Genomic DNA, 13,267 nt, shown 5'->3' with positions numbered 1-13,267 from the left:
ACATTAAATTTTTTAATTAATTATCTGATTATATTTTAACTTAAAAAATTTTATTAAATACAAAAAGAAAGTCTCTTTTAAATTTATTTTTCATATTTTCCATTTATGCTTTTAAATTTTAATTAATTCATTTACTTCATTTGAATTTGAATATAAATTTTTATTATATTTTTCAGTTCGATTTTCTTTTGTTTTTCATAAAATAAATCATTTTTATTAATTTTTTTTCATTCAAAAGAAATTATTTCAAAGACACCCATTTAAACAATTAAATTAATATTTTAAGTATCATAACTGTAAAGTTTTATTTTAACTAATAGAGATTTTTAATAATCAAAGGTGATTTACTAAAGAGTAATTTTACCTCTCTACCTATTCTCATAAAATTATTAAGTGAAAACAAAGGATATTTTGTAGTAATATCTGAAATTAGTAATTAAAAATATAAGATTTATTTTATTAACTGAACTTTCTTTTTTTTAAGTAAGTGAAAAAACAAACTTTTTAAGAGGAAATCTTTATATTTATATATATTTTTTTATTAAGCTAATTATTTCTTGATGTCCTTGATTTTGTTTACTACTGCTCTTAATATTTGATTTTATTATTAAAAAATTAGTGATAGTGAGTACAAATAAATTTTGTAAGGTAAATATAATAGTTACATTTCAAAGAAGACAATATTCTTAAATAAATAAATCTTTAAAATAAAAAATTCAAATACTTTTAGTAGTGTAAGTAAAAAAAGATAAGTAAATTTTGTTATTTTTTAATATAATCCTTAATATAAGATTTTATCAAGTGTATTGTAATTAAATTAATGTAGAGAATTATATTGTATGGTAAGCTTGAAAGGAGAAACACAGGAGTTTAAATAATAAAACAAAGATAATATTCAATTAATTATTAAATACAAAATTTACCTCTATTATATATTTTATTGTCAATAATTATAGCAAAATTATTGATAAAACGAAATGAAAATTTAACTTTCTCTACATTAAAATATCTTTAGTTTTTTATACTAGTTTTATTATATTAGCCTAATTAGTTAAAAGGAGTTTTATCTTTGTTGTATTTCTTACTCAAAAAATTAATTTTGATTATCAGCATATCCCGTAGAGATTAAATAGAACAGTTTTTTTGGATGGAAATAGTTGTTAAATAAATCTGGCTTAATAGATTACCTAATCAAATTGTGTGGCTAACACTTTAGTTAATTAAGAAAATCTATAAATAAAACTTTTGTAAGGGTAGTTTATTTGTATTTTTTAATTAATATCTAATTTTATTTTTTTGTTTATTTATTAATTAATTTGATGTTAAGACATCAAAACTAATTACAAATTTTGGAAAATCTAAAACCAATTAGGCATGCACTATCTTAAAAGATTTCTTATTAGTAATCTTTCACTATATTATAATGTATTTTAATTAAATATATTAAAACCATAGTAGCTCCTAAATTTTTTTATAATTATTTGATTTAAGAAAAAACCTATTTATTATTCTAATAACAAAAAACCCTCAAATTTGTTAACAGACAAACGAATATCATGAAACATAGAGATCTAATATTCACAGTTTTAATACTACTCTCATCTATTTTAAGAAGTAAATTATCATATCTCTATACTTGTTTATTTAATTATCCTATTAAAAAGTTACTTATACGTTAGAAGTGTTAATCGATCTGAATTTCTAAAAGAGAAAAAATTGTCTTTAAGATATTTAAAACTAAGTTACTTACTTAGCTGGATATCCATACAATTAATTATGTGCAATGAATTGTTTTAACGATTCTTTTGACAACAGTGATCCTTTATCTGTGCTTGAAATAATATAAGGACTTGGTGCCCAATTTACATTTCCATTAGCTAGCTACACAGAACCTTATTCTTACATATAGCTAGATGTGAGCTATGTCATATTAAGCTCAGCAAATGATTTACTTATGAATATTAATGGGCTAGCATCAAAATAAATAGGAATTTCATCAACTTAAAGCATTTATTCAGACCCTTCTTAGATTTTTTGCTACAGAAGATAAACAGTCTTATATACAACTTCATTGGTTTTAAATTAATAAATTTCATCAGGTTAAAATGTTGTTGTTTAGTTTGATGGTACATCATCAAATATGATGACGTACTTGAGGTCAATAAAAGTATCTAAAAATTGCACTCCTAACTGCTCAAAATGTTAAAGTGCAAATTCATGCAGTATGTGCTATGATGGATACTCTCTTTACAGCTTTGATTCAGGTCCATCAGTATGTGAACAAGTTGGAGTTTGCTCTACAGCTAACTGTTTTTCTTGTGCTTAGTATAGTGGAAAGGAAGTTTGTCTAAAATGCAGTTCTGGTTTTAATCTAAATTCCTCCAAATAATGTGATTAAAATTCCCCAGCACCTCTATCTCCTTGTTAAGCAAGTAAAGCTAGTTAATTATTTTTTTACAAAGTGGGAAAATTTAAATTTGGAAAAAAAATGTTTAAAACACATACTTAAAAATGTGTAAAGTTATTCAAATAATTTGATTTTTTAGTGGATATTACGTTTGAGAATACTTTAATATCTTTATTTGAAAGCTAATTAAAATTAATTAAATTCTATGGTGATTTAAGTTTTATATTAATTTATGATACAGTCTTATCAGAAACAGATTAGGGAGAATTAATTTTATCTTTTTTTCTAATTAAAAATCAATTATCTAACTTTTAAGTTACTTAATTCCAAGAAGAAAAAATGAATAGATTTTAATTTATTTTTTAGACTTTAAAATTGAAAATGCGTGTTTTAATTAATATTCTTATAACTAATTAAGTATTTTTATCTATAAAGATTAGTATTCATTTGGTGGTAAATGCTAGCCATTCAGTTCTATTGGATATTACTAAGATAGGCAAACAGGATCTTTCAAGCTTATAAATAGTGCAATTGTGGATGTCCAAAAGACCTATAAATGTCCTTAGAATTCTCTAGCCATTGTGCTGAAAGATAATAATTATCAAAATTATTAGTGCAGATGCATGTTTGCTAACTGTACTGCTTGTTCAAGCATAGACACTTGTGATTTATGTATTACTGGAATGGAATTTAGTTAATCTTAGATGAAATGTATTAAGCTAACATATTCACAAAATTCTTACAAAGTTGTTCAGAAAGTTACAGAAACCGGATATCTATTAGAATTGATTTTTGATAATAATTTAGTGAGTCAATAATTATCTCAAAATAATTTGAATTTGACTATTTCTAGCTTTAATAGCTTCTCCTACTAATTGATAGGAATCTAAAATAACACCATAGCTATCAACATCTCATGTACAGAAAATGTAAAAAACAAAATGTTCAATTTGACTATTACAGATTCTGATTTTTTAGCTAAAAACCTGATCACTTAACCTTCTGTATAAGGTTAATTATTGACATTTGTTATTGTTTCTTAATCAGAAATTAACTCTGCGAAAGATTTAAACAAAACAGGAGGAAAAATATCTAAAGCCTCTATGAGCATATTTATAATTATGGCGATATTCGGTAGCTTCTTTGCGTTACTAAGCACTGTTGACTTTATTGGTTTTGTGTATTTCCTGTTTTTCTTGAACATTCGCTATCCAATCAATATTTAGAACTTTGCTGAAGTTTTAAAAAACTTTTAAATGGGATTTTTCCCTAATTTCTTTAGCGGCGCAGTGAATTCGAATTACTTTTAAAATTCTACCCTCTAATTCATGCAATAATAATTTGATGGATATTTCTTGAATACAGCAGGAAGCATAATCAGCTTTTTTATTGTAATTATATGTGTTTATCTTTTGATAAAAATATTCTCTGGAATATAGCTACCTAATATCTAGGACTATTGCAAGAGAGTATGCTACTAAACATGGGAATTCGGTGGAATATTAAGTGCTGTTTGGGCCATATATATCTACGTATTAGGTTATGTGTTTATACAATTTTACAAATTTGATTGCTCTGATAATTCTTGTGGATTTAACTATTTCTGGTTTGGTTGCTGGGCATTTTTCTGCGCAGCTATTCCTTGTGTAGTTTTTTATTTAATAAAAACAAATCCTAATATAAAAGATGACAGATATATGAGAGTTAAGTGTTCTTCTTTAATAGCTGGATTGAAGCTTTTTAGCAATAAGGATTCCTTTTTAACAAGAGAAAAAGACGAAGAAAATAATACTCCTCCCGATACTAATAATTTATTCCCCAACTTGACCTAATCAAAATCTTCAGTTTAAGAAGAAGAGAAGGGATGGAGAGCATAAATGGTAAGAAGATTCTCTAGATATAATATTGTGCTTCTATACTTCCGCAAAATAGCATTCCTTTTAATAATTGTATATTTGTATAAATATACTTATGCATAAATTGCAATAATATCAGTGATGAATGTTGTGGTCGCTTTATTTTACTTGTTGATCCAGCCATATGAAAAAAAATATGAAAATTATAAGAATGCAGCTTTTGAAATAGTAATGATTGTTATTTAAATTTTGTTTGCTTTTTTGGTAAAAGACTCCTAGTCTTAAAGTGAAGCAAACCGCATTCTAATAGGATGGATTGGAATAGCATTGGTATGTATTGTAATTTTGTGGTCATTTATAAGTATGAGTGTAGAAGTGTTATACGAGTTGTTCCTTTATCTAAAGTCTCTAAAAAGCAGAAGAAACAGATCTAAAGTTGCTAACTTCGATGCTGCAGAGCATGGCTAAGAAAATAACCATGATATCTCTCCTTCAAACGAAGCTAAAAAGAGAACAACTATTCTATAAAAGTTAGAAAACTAATAATTTTAAAATGTCAAAGAAGAACCTATTGAAGATGAAGAGGAAAATGGTCTGCCTGTTTAATCTCAAAGATTAAAAAGAGCTAAGTTCTCTCAAATTTAGTTAAGAAAAGAATCAAGTGTTAATAACTTAGAAACTTTTGTTGATCACACAAATGCTTCTCCTGAAGTATCCCCAAAGAGAAAGCGTGTATCTAGGTTATCAATAACAAACTTTATCCCTCAACCTACCCAAGTTTCAAATGTGTAGTAAAACGAAAATGCCGGTGAGTCTGCCTATGACATACCAAATTCTAATTATCAAATAATCAATCCTGAAACATAAAAATCACCAATAGGAACGAATTCTTAAACACCTTCGAAAGGAAGGTTCAATAAGATCAAAGCTATTTTAGAAAGTTGAATATATAAAACAATAAATTATAAAAATATTTTAATGAGTATTTATTTATATTTCTGCAATATTCTCTTTAATGTTGTTATTATTATTCAAAAGATTAGTTTAAATTACATTGTATAGTTCCTTTTTCAATGAAAAAAGCTTACTCGCTTAATTTTTAATATGTTTATTTATGAAGAAAGTTATTTTTTTCTTTTACTGCATCAAACAAATTAATGAATGATAAGGTTACTTACTAAATAGAACTCTATCATCAAACTAAATAGATTTTCAATTTTTATTATGTTTTTTAATTTTCTTTTTCTTGTTGTCAAATTCGATTTAGGTAGTATCTATAAAGAACTCTTTCTTCGAATTAATAAATGAATTAAGCCTCAAAAACCTTACATAAGCTCAAATCTTCTTTCCTTTTTTCTAAAATTGACTTACAATGAATTATTTTTATTTTCAAAAAAAAAATCTTAAAGTTGAATTGTTAAAATTTAAAGTTTTACAAAAATTTTGAAGATACTTTTTTTGAAAGATAATCCCACTTAATCAAGTAAAATATTCTGAAATTAAATTAGAAATATGATTAAATTTAGCATTTTAAATGTCAGTAAATAAGTATTTGTTTCTGTAGATTTATATAAATCTGATGAATTTGATAAATTTTATTAAATTTCTAATCAAAATCTAAAATTCTAGGTTGAATTGCTTTCCAAATTATTACATTATCTAATTTTGTCTAAAAAAATTAATAAAAGATTTAATAAATTGAAAGCAAATTCATTGAAACGTAAAAATCTTTTAGAATGAGCAATAAAAGAGTTATTCAAATTGATTAAACTATTAATTCAATAAAAATTAAGCAAATATGTAGGAAAAGGATAACAAATTATTTCAAAAAATTTGAGTGATTTAAATTTGCTATTTTTTAAATAAAAAATTAAATAAATGACCAGCTATTCCAGATATGAAGCAATTTACATTATAAATATGTTTTTGTTTAATCAAAATTCTGATCGTCTAATTAATCCTTTAAGTCTTTTCAATATTATTTTTTATGGTCATTATTAATTTTTATGTGTGGCGTTTAAAATTAAAACAAGGGTAATAATAAAGTTGACTTTAGGTACATATTAACACTTTCTAGTGCTTAATAGACCTTACATAAATTAACCAAATTCTCAAAATAAATAAATAAATAAATAAATAAATTAATTAATTAATTACGATCACAAGACAAGTTTTGTTCAAGTAAGATAATTTAATTAGAAAAATTAATAAAGCTTATTTTTTTACCTCAATTAAGTATCAAAAATGATGTCTAATTGTTTTGACCTTAATCAAAAGATATAAATGAATAAATTAATATTTCAAGATATTACCGTATACATTTAAAAAAAAATCGTTGTTGGTAATTTTAAAGATTTAAAAACTAAAAATTTAAAAAATAAATCTATGACTGTAAAATAATGAGTTAATTACTTAATTTTTCTTTTGAAAAATAAAAGATGATCTAATTAAATATATCATAAATATAATTTAGTGGAGAATTGAGAGTTACAGTGAAAATTAAATAAAAAAATACAATTAAATCTTATGTGATAAAAATGCAAAAAAAAGTAGTGGATGATAAATTAGATTAAATTAAATACAAAATTCTTATTTTTGACAAATCAAAATATAATCTAAATCCCCAAATTTAATCCTTATCACAAAATAGGTAAATCAACTATAATCAAAAATACTCTTTTTTGACATCTTCTCTATTTTCTCAAAAGACGACTTAAAAGATTTATCTTTCTTTATGTAATCAATTTGAACTAAAATAATATAAAAAATTAAATTTTATAAATTCACTAAATTAAAATTCAATCCAAACAATTATTATTTAACTTTATGAATCTGCTCCACATTTTTTTTGAATCCTTGCTCCTGATTTTATTTCTAAGAAGTAAATAAATACAATTTTTTATGTCTTCTCTTTTATATTGTACATACTATTTAATAATTTAGATGTTCATGGGCTTGAAGTTATTTTGGATAGAAACTTTTTAATGAAAAGGAGCTGTCTTGAAGGAATAGAAAATAATGTTTTTTTAACAACTGGAGATCCTTATAATATGGGATGTGACTATAGATGTTCTTTTGATTAATATGATAGAAATAATGTGGCAATTACTTTAGAAATTATTGGCAGATTAGGTGCCGTTTTTAATTTTCCTTTGACATAATTTACAGAGCCTTATTCGTATATCCAAGTAGATTTTAGTTTTTTAGGAGTTAGACCTGCTAATCCCTTGAATGTAGATATAAATGGACTAGCTTAAATCACTTTATCTTCTTCACCAACTTAAAGTTACTTGGATGACGCTCCTACTTTATTTTGCTCAGGATTTCAAGTTTAAAACGTTTATACATCTACTCTTATACTAAATTAGCAACTCCCTTTAGGAACCAATGTAATTGTAACATTTTCAATACAAGCAGCAGGCTATCTTTCTTTATTGAGATCAATTAGAATATCTAAAAACTGCACACCAAACTGCAAAACTTGTTCAACTAATTCATCATGCTTAACTTGCTAGGATGGATATAATTAATATAATTTCCCTTCTGGTCCTTAAGTTTGTGAGTAAGTAGGAGTATGCTAAACAAGTAATTGTTTTTCATGTGCATAGTATAATAATTAAGAAGTATGCTTGAAGTGTAAACCTGGATTTGTATTAAACTCATCATCACAAACATGTACCGCTAACATTCCTGCCCCTCAGGTTGCCTGTTAAGCAAGTAAATTTAATTAAATTTAAATAAAATTAAAAGATCACTTCTTAATTTGGTATATTACGCAATCAGCCAACCATAATTCATCAAATATTGAATTAAAAACTTAACTATTACTAGTAAGTTAAAATTAAATTTGTGGTTTTTGTTATAACTAATTGAAGATTATTATTTAAGTACGTAATTAACTAAAATCAATAAATAAATGATTTTCTCTTTGACCTAATTTATTTGATAAAGAAAAGATCAATAAATAGGTGGTAAAATAAAATCACTAAATAAAGATTTTATTAATTTTGATAAAAATATTAATTAATAAAATAAACTTTGATTCATACTTCCTTTTAATTTATCTATTAAAGTATCGTAATTCGTTTAATAATTAATTTAGTTACAGTTTATTAAAAAATTAATTTTTAAATGATCTTTTAACAAATTTTTTATTTATTCTTCTACTAATTTAATGTGAAATAAGTTAAGCTATTTATTTATTCCAAAATAGATTAATATAACTAAGATGGAGTCTGCACTAATTTCAGTTCGAATGGGTATTATCAAGATAGGCTATCAGGATAACTAATTTTAATATAACCTTCTTAAATAAATGTTTAGACTACTTATTAATGTCCTTAAAATACTCTTGCTATTGTATCAAATTAAAATAACTATTAGGATTACCAATGTAGGTGCATTTTTTAGAACTGTATAGGCTGTTAAGATATTTATTCATGCACATATTGTGTACCAGGAATGATTTTTAATAACACTTCTAAAAGCTGCTAAACTTTAAATTTTTCAAGCAACAGCTACACAATTAAATAGAAGGTCGATACTAACGGTTACAAGCTTGAATTAGTATTTTAAAATTAGCTAATAGCAACTACCATAAATCAAAGTAATCTTAACATCACTATTTCTAATTTTAAAAACTACACTTACCAGTTTATGGGTTAAAAGGATAATTACACATTAATGGTTGATATTCAATGTGATGGTAATATTAAAAATGAATATATTTATGTGACTATTTCTGATAAAACATTCCTATCTTAGAATCTTATGAAACCATCTACTGTTTCTTAAGAGTTAGATCCTTTTGTCTATGTATCTCCTACGGATTTAAAGTAGGCATAAGACTTAAAAACAGGAGGGACTGCAGTAGCTACAACAATGATTAGCTGTTTAATCCCTATTGCTTTTTTAGGAAATTTTTATGTGCTAATAAATACTATCGATCTCACTGGTTTCCTTTATTACCTATTATTTATCAACGTTAGATTCCCAATCAATATATTCTAATTCTATGGAATCTTTTAGAATTTCTAAATGGCTTTTATTCCTAATTTCTTTCAAAATGCAATCAATCCGAATTATGTATAATAAGCTCCTCCGTAATTCATGCAATAATAAACTGATTCATACTTTTTAAATAGTACAGGCTAAAGTATTAGTGTTGTTCTGATTATCTTCTGTTTATACATTTTTGCTAAACTATTTTCAGGAATAGAAATCAAATTCGTTTAAGCTTATTGTAGAAGAGCTTGTTATGAAACATGGGAATACGGTGGATTTTTCGACTTGATATGGTGCAATTACACTTACATAATTGTTGGTATTTTCTTACAATTTTATATCTTCGATTGTGGAGATTCATCTTGTCCATTAAATTATTCCATGTTTGCCTTATGGATTATAATTTGTTTAGGAGCTCCAATAATAATAACTTATGTAATTGTTAACAATCCAAATATCAAAGATGATAAATATATGAGAACTAAATATTCATCTTTAATTTCAGGCTTAAAGCTCTTCAGTAATAAAGATTCATTAATCCAAAAAGATGATGAAAACAATACTCCTCCATAGACAAATAATTTATTTCAAAGCAGTTAATCATAATCTCAGTTAAACCTTTAGTAAATTGGATGGAGACAAAAACTAGTCATGAAATTTTCAAAATATAACTTGGCTATTTTATACTATCGCAAAATAATATTTGCATTGATCATTGTATACTTGTACAAATACAGCTATATTTAATTAGGCATAATAACTTTAATGAATGTTATAGTTGCAGCCTACTACATAGTAATTTAGCCTTTTGAAAGTAAATACGAAAATATTAAGAATGCCGCTGCAGAGTTTGTTCTTATTGCTATTCAAATTATAATTGCCCTTTTAGTTGATGATCCTAAATCTCAACCTGAGAGTCACCGTATTACACTAGGATGGATTGCAATAGCTTTAATTACTTTTGTAATATTGTGGTAATTTCTAGGAATCATTTATGATTCATTGTACAGTTTGTATGAATACCTTAAAGAACTTAAGTAAAAAAGAAACAGATCAAAAGTTGCTAATTTTGACAATTAACAAAATGAACAAGCCAATAATGAGTATGCTTCTCCATCTATACATGCTAAGTAGAGAACAGATTTTTAATCTAAGTTAGGTACCTTAGTATTTTAAAATGTAAAAGAAATGCCTAGAGAAGAAGATAATGATGAAAACGATAGTCCATTGCAGTCTTAGAGACTTAAAAGAAATAAATTTTCTTCAGTCACTTAAATAAGAAGAGAAGGAAGTATTAACAATATGGAAACATTTGATCAATCTAATATTTCACCTGAAGTGTCTCCAAATAGACATAGGATGTCTAGGTTGCATATGAACGTTTTTAATCCTTAAGCGTAGTAAATGGTGCAAGGATAAGGAGAGACACCTCATGAGTCAATCTATGATATCCCTCACTCCAATAATTAAATTATAGGAGAGCCTGAACAAAAAAATATGAGCAAAAAGTTTTCAAAAGTGCGCAGCATTTTAGAAAGCTGATATTATGATTTATTTTAAATTAGATAGGCTAAATCTCATAAAAAATAGAATAATTAAATTCAAACAATTTCACTATTTATTTCATATTTCATAAAACAAAATATTGTTTGTTTACTATTAATATAAATAACTATTTTTCAACAAAAAAAATCAAAAAATTTTTAAAAATCTTTGTTAATAAAAATTTTATTTATACATTAACTTTCATCAGTAAAAATAAGTAAATGAGTTAATTTATTCTTTTTTATATAATAAAAAAAAAATTTATAAATACTTTAGTTAAAAATATTAATAATCATTAATCATAAGCATTTTAATTTAAATAATTGTAAAGAATTGGTTTTACATAAATTAGGAATATTTTCTATTATTACTATTTTGATAGAGTAGAGTCTAAATTTATTTTAATTGAAAATATATAACTTTTTTCTGAATATTTTTATCATTCATGATTATTGATGCACATCTATTAAAATTTATTGAAAAAAATTCCATTTTTTTAATCAGAAAATTAATTACTTGATTATTTCTTAACCATTATAAAATATATTTGTAAGCAATACATAATTCTATTTTTAATATATTTGATTAGTAACAAAAATAAAATTTCTCATTTTTTTTTTCATAAATTAAAATTTTAAAAATAAATATTTTAATTAATGTAAATTGTAATTTTTGTTTGAAAATTTTTTCTTTTTGAAGAGGTAGATTTTGTACTTTTTGCAATTAATTATCATTTTATTTTTTAAGTAGAGGAATGGTATTGATTAAAGAGGATTTAGGGTATGTATGCTTTTTTCCTTCTAATTAATATTCTAAATTGGCTATTACTTTCATAGAACATAAAACACTCTGTCAATACTCTAAATGATTTTTTTTATAATACATAAATTTTTGTGTATTATTTGTAAAATTTTTTACAAAGATATAATTAATTTTTTTAAGCGATTATTAGTTTGTTTGTGATTAAAAAAGTAAAATATTGTACTATGAGTTAAAAATATATTTGATGCAATTTATTCAAATAGCAATCAAGTTAAGCATATAAATTTTAATTATTTTGATCAGTAAAAACATTCAACTTAATTAATTATAATTGTTTTCAATAAATATAAATCACAAAATTAAATATTTTAGTTATAAAATATAAATAATAAGTTAGTAAGTAGCTAGTGTTCAAAATTTTTTATTTTTAATGTAAATGTTTGTTTGCTTGTATATATTCATTTTATTAACATTTTGTGTTACTTTAGTAGAACATAAACGTATTCTGCTTATATTCCCAAATCTTTTAATTGAAAATAGGCTATTTTTTATTATTTATTTTTTCATTTCTTGTCAAATTCTTTTTCCCAAAATTCTTTAAGCTTTTCAGACTAATGGTTTGGTACCATTCCTTTGCCACCTGGCCTCCACTTTGCAGGACAAACTTCTCCGTGCTCATCTGTAAATTAAAATGCTTCAACTAATCTTAAATATTCATCAATATTTCTTCCTACAGGCAAATCATTAATAGATAAATGCCTAATTATTCCTTTTTTATCTATAATAAATGTTCCTCTATACGCTGCTCCTCTATTATCACCATCATCTATTAATACTCCATAATCTTTTGACATCTACTTATTCATATCTGATAGTAATGGAATATTTATACTTCCTAATCCTCCTAATTTATTTTTTATATATTTAATGTAAAGTCCTCAAAAAAATAGAATTACCTCTCTTTTTAGGAGTTTAAACCCATTCTGAATGAACAAAATGAGAGTCAATAGAACAACCCAAGACTTGGCAATTTATTTTTTTGAAAAGTGGTTATGCATCAGAAAAAGAAATTATCTCAGTAGGACATACAAAGGTAAAATCAAATGGATAAAAAAATAGCAAAACATATTATCCTAAATAGTCATCCAATCTTATTTATCTAAAATTGCCCTAATCATATGCCATTGCACAAAACTAAGGTGCAGGTCTTCCTACTCTAGCTTGTGACGTGTAAGAAACTATTGGAGTTTGCTTGGTAATTTCTTTAACAATCCCAGATTTTTTGGTTTATCTCATTTTAATTAACCCTAATTATTATTACTTCTATATTTTATAAAGATCAAGTATATAATAAATCTATTGAAAAAGAAAAATTCTGATATTTATAATGAATCTACTTTTAGTGTTTCTGTAAAATTCTTTGAAAGACTAATTATATAAATAATAATATCAAATTAAATTAGTAATTTGGTAATTAAGACATATGTTTGGCTGAAATTTGCTTATCTTAAAATGTGTGTACATAAAATTAGAAAGAAGCAAAAATATATAATTTGATTACAAGTTAGATTTGTTTTATAATTTTTTTAATTAATTAGTATCAAAGTAATTTATTTATTAATTTATTAATTTTATTCATAGTAGTTCAAATAAATTTTATTTATTTGTTTTATTTCGAAATTTCATTAGTTAA

At 24.2% G+C, this 13,267-nt stretch overlaps 3 protein-coding genes across 3 annotated transcripts; 2 read left to right on the top strand and 1 right to left on the bottom strand. All coding sequences in view use genetic code 6, as the record gives it.

Annotated features, from left to right (window-relative positions):
- Positions 1–1,556: 1,556 nt before the first annotated feature.
- Positions 1,557–5,208, top strand: TTHERM_00821960 (hypothetical protein; the record flags this gene model as incomplete). The annotated part of the gene is made up of 3 exons (XM_001031525.2): positions 1,557–1,614; positions 1,665–2,432; positions 2,843–5,208. 3 exons carry the CDS (start codon positions 1,557–1,559, stop codon positions 5,206–5,208), a joined length of 3,192 nt encoding a protein of 1,063 aa, XP_001031525.2.
- A 2,039-nt stretch (positions 5,209–7,247) lies between these two features.
- On the top strand, positions 7,248–10,809 carry TTHERM_00821940 (hypothetical protein; the record flags this gene model as incomplete). The annotated part of the gene is made up of 2 exons (XM_001031523.2): positions 7,248–7,980; positions 8,477–10,809. The coding sequence occupies 2 exons, from the start codon at positions 7,248–7,250 to the stop codon at positions 10,807–10,809; spliced, it is 3,066 nt and encodes a 1,021-aa protein (XP_001031523.2).
- A 1,328-nt stretch (positions 10,810–12,137) lies between these two features.
- TTHERM_00821930 (antioxidant, AhpC/TSA family protein) lies at positions 12,138–12,870 on the bottom strand (the record flags this gene model as incomplete). Its single annotated transcript, XM_001031522.3, has 2 exons — positions 12,138–12,478; positions 12,531–12,870. 2 exons carry the CDS (start codon positions 12,868–12,870, stop codon positions 12,138–12,140), a joined length of 681 nt encoding a protein of 226 aa, XP_001031522.1.
- Between the last annotated feature and the right edge of the window lie 397 nt (positions 12,871–13,267).

The sequence above is a fragment of the Tetrahymena thermophila genome (assembly GCF_000189635.1).
Source record: "Tetrahymena thermophila SB210 genomic scaffold scf_8254483, whole genome shotgun sequence".
Taxonomy (NCBI): Eukaryota; Ciliophora; class Oligohymenophorea; order Hymenostomatida; family Tetrahymenidae; genus Tetrahymena; species Tetrahymena thermophila.
This window is presented reverse-complemented; position numbering and strand designations above follow the sequence as displayed.